The sequence below is a fragment of the Dermacentor albipictus genome, chromosome 1, assembly GCF_038994185.2.
Source record: "Dermacentor albipictus isolate Rhodes 1998 colony chromosome 1, USDA_Dalb.pri_finalv2, whole genome shotgun sequence".
Lineage (NCBI taxonomy): Eukaryota > Metazoa > Arthropoda > Arachnida > Ixodida > Ixodidae > Dermacentor > Dermacentor albipictus.
The window spans coordinates 372,655,503-372,665,881 of NC_091821.1; the positions used below are offsets into that span (position 1 = coordinate 372,655,503).

Genomic DNA, 10,379 nt, shown 5'->3' on the forward strand with positions numbered 1-10,379 from the left:
CAGCCTAGGACATAAACAGGACAAAAAGGTGAAAGTCAGTTTTCATCTTTATCCTGTTCATGTTCTAGTTCACCTTTTGCACTGTTAACTAAGACTTACTAACTTGCATGATAGTTGGCAGGCTTGTCAGCAGGCCCCAGCTTTGAACTCCCATCAAATTAGTGAATGTGGAAGAGAGCATACACATCACGCACAGACACTTGCAACTAATACCGCCCCACAAAACGTGCAGATACTATGTACTTGTGAAATGAAATGCAATGGCGAAATTCTAAAATAAGACACCAAAAACGCTGTAGTAATCGAAAGTGATGCCACGCCCCTGTTCATCTGGTTGCTAAAGGTAGCATGAACTCCAATTTAAACATATGCTCTTGAAATAAGAGCCAGAGCTACGCCAATGTAAAACGAATTGGAGACAGCCGAAACTTTGGTACTTGTACACAAGACCCAAATTGTTGCGTCACATTGCGTGAGGATGGTACCTATAACAGCAATGTGGTACAGCATGGCACAAGTGTGCTGCCTGCTAATATAAACAACTAGTAGCACACATAGTTTGGCGAACCGATGCCAACAAAAAGTGCGTTGTGTTGTTACCTTCATGTCTTAGTTTATGTTGTGCTGAAGCGAACATGTCATACAATGTGAACATGTACTTGTCCTTTCCCCTGCAAAATAACTGCCAGCTGTGAGATCTAGCACTTAGGAGTGAGTGCCATTTAATACTGATTTGTGAGGTTCATCATCCAAAAGCTACAATGAGAAACAGTAGCTGAGGGCTCCAGTTTAACTTAGACCACAACAGGGTTGTTTGACACCCCTCTCCCTACCTCAAAGAGCAGCTGCTACAGCTGAGAATAGAACCTATACCTCCATGGTCAGTGGTGGAGTGACACAGCGACTGATAGTACAACATGGTAGGTGTTGTGTGCACTCTCATCACAAGCTTATGTGCATCGATGTGATTTCTACAAAGATGAACTTCAGCAAACTAGCTAGCCCATCCAACATTATTTTTAACAGGCTGCATATATTTGATACGCAGAAAATCTCACTAATTTCGAATCTACCTACACGAAACAGTTTTGCTCTATGCCGGTTACACTGAATCCTCAACTCAATTTCTGTTTTAATCTTGTATAGTTCTCATTTACGCTGTATAGCCCTCCCACATGCTGCAACCTCACATGCCTCCAACTAATTTTCATGCAGGAGGGCATTGTGAAAGCATCCGCTTAGTGGGCTGTCCATTTCGGCTGCTCCTGAGGTGCTGATCGGCTCAGCTGGAGTACCAGTGAAAAGGAGGCATGCACCCCCAGCCAATCTCATTATCGGTACAGCTACAACCAATCAGTGGTGGCCAAAATGGATTGTCTACTACATGAACACTTACAGAATAACTCCCCCCAGCATTTTCAGCTTTCAGTATGAAGTAGTATGTGAATGCAAATGCCACATCTTATGTTCTAAATAAACAAATTAAACAAGACCATGTTTATAATATTTCATTACAACACATTGCATTCTTTTTAAAATCTACTTAGCCTGAAACTGTTAGTTTCAGCAAAAGTGTGACACGTGAGGCCTGCAAGCCTGATCTTGCGTGTTTGAGCTGCCAGTGCAGCACTGGAATACCACGAAGTTTCCCTACAATGGCTATTGCAGCCATTACACAGCACACATTGTACAGCACACTGTACGATGGGCTGAAATGCATAACACAGGAGAACTTCACCTCGAGAGACCAGTCAGGAACAGGCTAAACCTGTGTGCACTGCACGTTTACGTTCAATATTGTACAACCAAGCCTTACTAAAAGCAGAGTCACTTCAAACATGTAATGTGTACGGAAATTTGTTGTAAGTGTAAGCAGATGGTCAATCACATGCTGAAGTGTGGCAATACAAGAATTATTTTGTGTACAGTTGAGTCCAGTTATATGTAATGAAAATCATCATCAAACGGAATACATTCCCATCATATGAGCGTTTGCAATTAGTGGAGTGTGCCAAAGGAAGCCGTATATATATATATATATATATATATATATATATATATATATATATATATATATATATATATATATATATAAAGATCACACCAAAGAGTCAGAAATAATGTTCCTTCTTCAACACATACCCAAAAATAGCTTTTTATGCAAGATGTTAAGAGCACAGAAGTGTTCATCCCCAAGGCTCCTATCGAAACCCAGCTGTTACAAGGTTGATATTGAAGCAAATGCAGTTAAAGCAATCAGTGTCACCAGCTTCCTCACTTTCATCACTATTGTGATTCAATTGTTCATTGCTCACATGTTCTTAGATTTTGTGGATGCTTCTCTTGTTGCGAGGTTCCATGATGTCAATATCATCTTAAGTATGATCACTGGCACACAGCGACCAAAGCACTGTGGCTTTTGAGCTACCCCCCTACAAATAAATAAATAAATATTTGCGCACAAAAGAAAAGAAAATAGAATTTTGCTCTTTTTACGGCCTGCCTGCATGCATGATGCGTTTGAATATGTGCATCTCCTCTGGAAGCATTTTTTAAATGAGGTGCACATGACATTTACTATGACAGAGTTCTTGTTTTGCACAGTTATATCTTGGATATTGTGCAAGTGCATGCACTTTCAGACCCTGTGAAATTTTCTGAACAGAAAAAAAAAAGTTTAACGTTAAGCTATGCATATGATAAGCAACAAACTGTAACAAAGTTTCTCCACCTAAAGCAACAACACAATGGTGCTGCTCGGTACCAAGTGCATACCTTTGAGGGGTGTAGCTTCCTCTTCGTCGTCATCATCATCGCCTTTCAATTTTTCTGCCACTGCCGATGGTAGGAGAGTTCTGAAAAAGAGACAGCAAGGTTACAGTAAGACACTCATAAGAGAAACCAGCCTGCAGACCTTTTCCCACTTGTCAGTCAAGCAACAGAGAAAAAGAATAGCGGGAGTTGTTGGAAAGGCAAAGAGACAGCAAGAAAATGTTTAAACTTGGCTGTTAACTTAAACTTATAGCCAAGAGGTCAGTCTTGCCATCAGTGAAAGTTTGTTAAAAAAAAATGCGAGATGATATAAAGACGGGTCCCCATTACCACTAGGTCCCCATGACCTTGCCAATTTAGAACTGTCTGCTCAGTACTAGTAAACAGTTAAAGGGACACTAAAGGCAAATATTAATGCAAGTGAGAGTGATAGCTTAATGCTCAAGAACGCCCAAGACGTCAATATTACTGGGTATAGGGCTTTAGTAATAGAGAAATTGGCACAAACGCAGGACACGAGACTCCACCAGAACATTCCTGATGACATAGCAACGCCTCATTATAATTCTGCGACTACTCATAATAAAACCATCATTGATTTGCATTGTGAGACAGATGAAAATGCCATTTGTCAACTTTTATTCGATTCTAAGAAAAAAGAACGTTTTGACATTACCCTTGACAACAATGCAGGCAATCAAATGATTTTGCTTTCACTCAACTCTGTACCATCAGCGCTTTCACTTTCAGTACTTCCGTTACTGTGTAGTGCTGCCACGGTTTCGCTGGCTCACGAAACTCCCACAAATTGAAATAGCAGAGAATGAGGCCCATTGCAACAAACTTCGAAGATCGTGCTTATGATTCGGTGCGTACTTTCCTTTCTTCTTTCACATTGTTGGCTCTGTCTTGGCTCGGTTTCAGGCAGCACTTTTGCATTTTGCACAAGAAACAATAGCACCAGCTGCTGGGCAGTTTTACTCGCCAATGGCAGTAAAGGATGGTGATGAAGTATGCGACATCAATGGCTTCCTGCTCAGAGACATGCGATCTGACTTGCGCTAGAGGTATATGGACTCTTCAGACACAATATTCTGTTACACTAGGTTTACTTCTTGGCCCAAAACAAGCATCGTGAGGTTTCTGGAATGGCATTCTAACAGTCAGAGCTGACTTAATATTTGTCTAGTGTCCCTTTAATGAACAAATAAGGATTACATTGCATTCTAAATTAACCAAACACTGAGCACAGTGAGTTTTCATAACTTTTCGCACACAAAAATAGTTTGATAGAGTGAAAATCCCTTGAAATCCCCAACATTACACTGGTATACTGGCACAATTATTTAGACATGCAATTCCAGAAGGCGGTACCATTCCTTTTCTTTGCTAGCAATCAAACTTTTTCTGCCAAAGAAATGAGAACAGAGTCATGAAGAAATACTGCACCCCTGCCTAAACTTGTTTATGTTGTTTAGGTGCACTGTACAACGAAGGCCTCTTCCTGCGATCTCCAACTAACCCTGTCCTGCGCCAACCGATTCCAGCTAACGCCTGCGAATTTCTCAATTTCATCACCCCACCTAGTCTTCTGCCGTCCTCGATTGCGCTTCCCTTCTATTGGCACCCATTCGGTAACACTAATGGTCCACCGGTTATCAAACCTACGCATTACGTGACTTGCCCAGCTCTCTTTCTTTCTCTTACGGTCAATTAGAATATCGACAATCCCTGTTTGCTCCTTGATCCACACTGTTCTTCTCGTCTCTTAACGTTTGACATTCTTTGCTCCAGCACTCTTTGCACGGTCCTTAACTTGTTTTCGAGCTGTATGTCAACACCGGTAAAATGCATTGATTGTACACCTTTTTAATGATAATGGTAAGCTTCCAGCCAGGATCTGATAATGTCTGCCGAATCTCCAACCCATTTTGATTCTTTTGTATATTTCCTTCTCAAGATTCGGGTCTTCTTTGAGTAAGTAACCTGGGTAAACGTGCTCCTTCACTGACTTAAGAGGCTGACTGACGATCAAGAACTCTTGTTTCCTTGCCCAGCTATTGATCCTTATCCTTGTCTTCTGCATATTAATCTTCAACCTCACTCTTACACCCCCTGTGTTAAGGTCCTCAACCACTTGTTGTAACTCGTCCCTAGTGTTGCTGAACAGGACAATGTCATCTGCAAATCGAAGGTTGCCGAGTCATTCACTGTTGATACTTACTCCTAAGCCTTCCCAGTCTAATAGCTTGAATACTTCTTCCAAGCACGCAGTGAATAGCATTGGAGAGATTCTGTCTCCTTGTCTGACCCCTTTTTTAAAGGTATCTTCCTACTTTTCTTTTGGAGAGTTAAGGTAGCTGTGGAGTCTGTGTAGATACATTCCAAGATATTTATGCAAGCGTCCTGTACTCCTTGCTTACGTAATGCCTCTATGACTGCTGCTATCTCGACTGAATCAAATGCCTTTTCGTAATCTATGAAAGCCATATAGAGAGGCTGATTGTACTCTGCGGACTTCTCAATTACCTGATTGATGACATGGATGTGTCCCATTGTAGAGAATCCCTTCCTGTAACCTGCCTGTTGCCTTGGTTGACTAAAGTCCAGTCTTGCCCTATTAGTTTATCTTAAATGAAGCCTGCATCAAGTTTGCAACACTGCTAGAGGCAGTTAGGCAAAGGAAGCTAAGAGAACATAACAAGACCAAGTAGGCATGGGCACACCCAGGTGTGCTACTGACACAGTAAAGCATGCTTTAAGATCCTGTAACTATCCCCTATCTATCTGAATGAAAACTTAGTGTGTGCAAGGATTTGCACATCATTCCATACTTTTTTGTAGTATACATTAAATAACACTAGAACAAGTTACAAGTTACACTCCACCTGTATACTGAAAACCCAATGTACCAATGACAACCTGATCTTGGCTCCGACTTCCAGTTAACACAATATCTTCTCTTTCATTATGGGATTGCACATGCCAAAACCACAATCTGAATATGAGGCATGCCTTAGTGAAGGACTCCGGGTTAATTTTGACCACCTAGAATTCTTTAATGTGCACCTAAATCTCAGTACATAGGTGTTTTTGCATTTCACCGCCATCGAAATGCAGCCGCTGTAGCAGAGATTTGATCCTGCAACGTCATGCTTTCCAGCACAACATCATAGCCACTTAGCAACCAGGACGGGTCAGTAAACACAATATCAAGGCGTATAATGGCTACACACAAAGTAGGAAAAACACGGGGAACGTGGAAGACGTAAACTTAAAATGATGAGCAAAACGAGAACAAGGTGAAAACCGGAGCCAACATTTCAACAAGTGTACTTGTCTTTTTCAAAGTGACATGTGTTTTCCTTAGCACATCATATATATAGGTACGGTACGGGAGAGGGGGTAATGCAGGTGGGCAAGGCCACGAACAAGGGTGTGTTAGCTGTGACAGTGTATAATTGAAAAGAGAGGTGTGCTATGCAACGTTGGTGGAGAAATGTGAGGTAGCGTCGTGTGTCAACTGGTGGACGTGTCACTGTGGGTTCCTTTTTTCGTGGAAGGGGCCTGGACTATGGGAAGCAGGGGGGGAGGGTATCTGCTCTGTTGGAAGTCAGTGAACTATCGTCTCTCTGAAAGAGAGATTTCGGCCTGCCCTAGGAAGACGTTCAAGCAATAATCGTAACTTACAATGTCTGATTAGAGTATTTAACCGGTTCTAATGTGCACCTTTTCTTTTTCTTGAGAATTGGCCACAATATTTCCGGCATGAAACTTGGGGACGTATTCTGAAACGTTCGCCGCGGCGAAGTTTCGCACTGGCCACGCCTCCGCCGTTTCGGTGCGCGCTGAATGGCTGCTTTGACAAAACCGGAAATGTACTTGCGCCACCTGAATTTCCGGTTTTGTCAAAGCAGCCATTCAGAGCGCGCCGCAACGGCGGAGGCGTGGCCAGTGCGAAACTTCGCCGCGGCGAACGTTTCAGAATACGTCCCCTACCTTCACGGCATTCCTATGCTTTACTGCATAACAGAAGTGTACTGCAGCAAAGCAGAGTATAATAAACCGGCGTACATTGTGCAACACACATATCTTTTGCTGAAAATATCGGATTTGTGTTAGATTTCTACTTTGTTTAGGAGCTTTAATGTAATTCCTACATTAGTTTTCTACTTTAGACGCATAGAAAGTGTGTGCACGTTTGATTCGGGAGTGTGTCAGACTCTAGCAAATACTGCCAAACAAATTGATGTTTTGACTTCTTTATCCATTTTGTTTAATTCCACCCACTGGATAAGTTGATCGATTTCATCAGTCCCGCAAGGATCGAATGAAATAAAGTTGAATGTATAACAAACGCAGGCATAGTACCATCAGGTGTAAACTTAAAATTTGGTTGGTCACATATTACATTAAAAGATTTTCTATGGTTATAATGAAATGGAAATGCAACATTCATCACAATATCGATTGCAGAAAAGCAGGTTTTGGCCCTGCATCTAAAAGTGAAAATTAAACTTGCATATGTGTGTTCACATAAGAAAAATGTCCATAAATCCTTGCAGATGAATTGACGCCACAGCAGCATTAAATTTGTTAGCTTCTTGAGAAAAACCCACAGTAGGCCTAAACAGCAAGATATCTTTGTACAATCCCCTCAAGTATTATTAAGCACCAATTAGACATCTTGCGGGACACGCTGCACAGTCTTCATTAAAGACGAATCTTACAATTTAGCCACATGGACACGACTAGCCATGTCCTTTTCTTGACGTGTTCATCTGCATTGAAATCTCGCTTTGTTGAGTTTCCAAACAGGAGTTGGCATTGCACTGACGTGCTGTTGCCAAAAGTCTACACATGACAAAGCAGGTCAACTTTATCTCAGTTAAGGATCCTAACAAAATTTAGCAGCTTTCAGTGAATTTTGGAACTTGCACTCAGGTTATGAGCTTGAAGAGGATAATTATACAGAATGGGAAAGCCTAAGAATGCAATTCGTGTTTTTTATCATAGCATTTTTGTTAAAATGCTTCAACACACGTAGCTGCTGCACTGCAACAAAAGACTAATTCTGTAAAAAGGCAAATTTTTCGGTAAATTAAGTATTGGGTGCACAAGATTCATGTAGCTTGGTAAACCAAACATAAAAAAATGTTTTAATAATGGCAATGACTTCCCATACCTGATGTATGCCTTCAGACACCTTTCGAGAAACACTGATCTATGATCACGCAGGTTAATGTACTTGGGGCAAGAAAGATATACAAAGTCTTATGTTTTGTCACAAATACTTTTTCGTAATATATTATGCAACTGTTGTCTACAATGAAAACGATGTCTGCCACACACATAAATGTTAAAGACAAGCAACACAAATCGCCATGTAATACCAGTGTCACACGGCCACTTTCGATCGCGATTGAACTCCATCTGGATCGAAATTCTCAGCCGCGATGGCTCCTCTCCTCAGATTGAGCGAGAAAGCCAATCGCGGCCAAGAAATTCGATCCAAATTGAGCTCGATAGCGATCGAAAGTGCGATAAAATGAAGAAAAACAGTTACAACATCGACGTGATTCACCAAACTCTGCTATCATTGCTGAACTGTCCTTCAAGAACATGCATAGTCCGTACTTGATTGGCTGTGGGGCCTGCAGCTTTATGACTAGGCCAGCCGACTGCGATGTTCCAGCTCCGTTTTCAGGCGGTTCCGTTTTTGGTCGTTGTCCACTAGATTCTTGAGGTGAAGAACTGCCTGAAACTTGCGACGGTTGTGCTTTTGACTGGACTCCACTGGCTGCAACAGCACAATGCTTAGTGAGAGCGACTTCCACAAAGTGAGCGACACATCACAGGAACTCACTGAAATTAGCAGATACATGCACAACTGCCGAGCGCGTCCGGCAACACTTTTGATTTTATAACTGCTGCAGACACTCCTCATATCTGTATCATTTGGGTCGTTCCGATGCACCATCGAGCAAAAACCAGGCGCTTTTTACGGCTCACCTTTCAAATTTTGCATACGGCGAAAGTGTTCCAGAAAACTGCCGTCATTCTTGAAGTTGTTGACCTTTGCTTGCGCAGCATCGGATGGAGGAGGCGCGTCAAATCGCCTGCAAATTCGTACACACGGAGAGTTTAGGCAATTTATTTAGCTGAACAGTTTCCATTCACATTGCAAAACCGCAAGCAGCAATGTACTCTTTCGCTAGATATAAACAATACAATGTTTTACGTACGATTTTTGCTGCACTGCCTGCGTTTTTGGAGGTGCTTTTACTTTTAGGCTTACGCCGGGCGACTGCTGCTGGGCTTTCTGCGCAAGCTTGGCCTCGATCTCGCGCTTCTTCTGCTGGATCAGAAGCTCCTGCTTGGCGACCGCTGATCCGCTTTTAGCTAGCTCCTTAAGTTTATTTTCCAGTATCTGCGTGTAGGCCGACATCGCTAGATAACAGACATCCGTCGCAACTCCAAAACCAAACACAATTCGGCAAACAGGCAAACATGCGCGAGATCAACGCGAGATTTGGCCATCCGACCCCCTGGAGAAATGCTGCAACTGATGATGGTGATAGCTAGCGCAATCTTTGTGAGATAATGGTAGCAGGCGCCATCAAGATGCTGTTTGTGGATTTACGTTTTCGACGCCACGTTTAGATACATAGAGTTTCTCACTATAACAAATGCAGCGAGAAACTCTATGTTTAGATATATTGAAACGTGGTGGTAGCTAGAGTGACCTAGTATACTGTGGTAGCACTGTGTGAGTGGCAGCCAGTACACACTGAACAGTATACACGGAGAACAGTTTACACCCTTTGGCTTGCCCCTTCTGCCACACAAAAATAATCGTCATCTGCCTTGATGCGTTTCCTTTCTTTATCGCTGCAAGCCCGGAACTTCCCAGTGACGAACGGCACGCGCGTTATCAGAAGAGGCACTCCAAAGGGTGTAAACTGTTCTATGCTGATAACGCGCGTGCCGTTCGTTACTGGAAAGTTCCGGGCTCGCAGCGATAAAGAAAGGAAACGCATCAAGGCAGATGACGATTATTTTTGTGTGGCAGAAGGGGCAAGCCAAAGGGTGTAAACTGTTCTTAGAGTGCACTCTAAGAACAGTTTACACCCTTTGGAGTGCCCCTTCTGCCAAACAACGATAATCATCATCTGCCTTGATGCGTTTCCTTTCTTCAACGCTGCGAGCTCGGTACTTTCCAGTAACAAACGGCATGCGCGTTATCAGCATGATAACATTTCCTGTCGGCAATACTATCATGCTGATAGCGCGCGTGCCGTTATCAGCATGATAACGGCACGCACGCAACCGAAGATATATATATATATATATAGTTCGGTTGATTATTTTCTTTTCCTTTCCTTTCCTTGTGTCATCTTCGTTATCTTTCGTCCATTTTTACGTCACTAGTGTTGACCTTGTTTTAACCGCGTTTTATAGGTACCATCGCGCCTTTTCATTCCCCCACTTGTCGCCTACACTTCGTTTACTATTATGACATGCGCTGTCTTCGGTTTTTGGCCGCTCAGTGTTTGCGTGTAGAACAGATTGGTTAGGTTTTTTTTTTATGCATGTTCTCTTACGCA

General features: G+C 42.5%; 1 protein-coding gene across 2 annotated transcripts in view; it reads right to left on the bottom strand.

The window, feature by feature from the left end:
- LOC135905461 (SURP and G-patch domain-containing protein 1-like) overlaps positions 1 to 9,339 on the bottom strand; it is a 37,898-nt gene extending 28,559 nt beyond the window's left edge. The window contains exons 1-4 of one of the 2 annotated variants that reach the window (XM_065436410.2): positions 9,018 to 9,339; positions 8,785 to 8,891; positions 8,410 to 8,572; positions 2,776 to 2,855 (exon numbers count right to left, since the gene is read on the bottom strand). In XM_065436410.2, the coding sequence (XP_065292482.1) occupies positions 2,776 to 2,855; positions 8,410 to 8,572; positions 8,785 to 8,891; positions 9,018 to 9,220 (553 nt within the window). In that variant the 5' untranslated portion in view covers positions 9,221 to 9,339. The remainder of the gene's footprint in view (positions 1 to 2,775; positions 2,856 to 8,409; positions 8,573 to 8,784; positions 8,892 to 9,017) is intronic. The other variant, XM_065436409.2, reaches the window with a different exon arrangement.
- Positions 9,340 to 10,379: the final 1,040 nt, after the last annotated feature.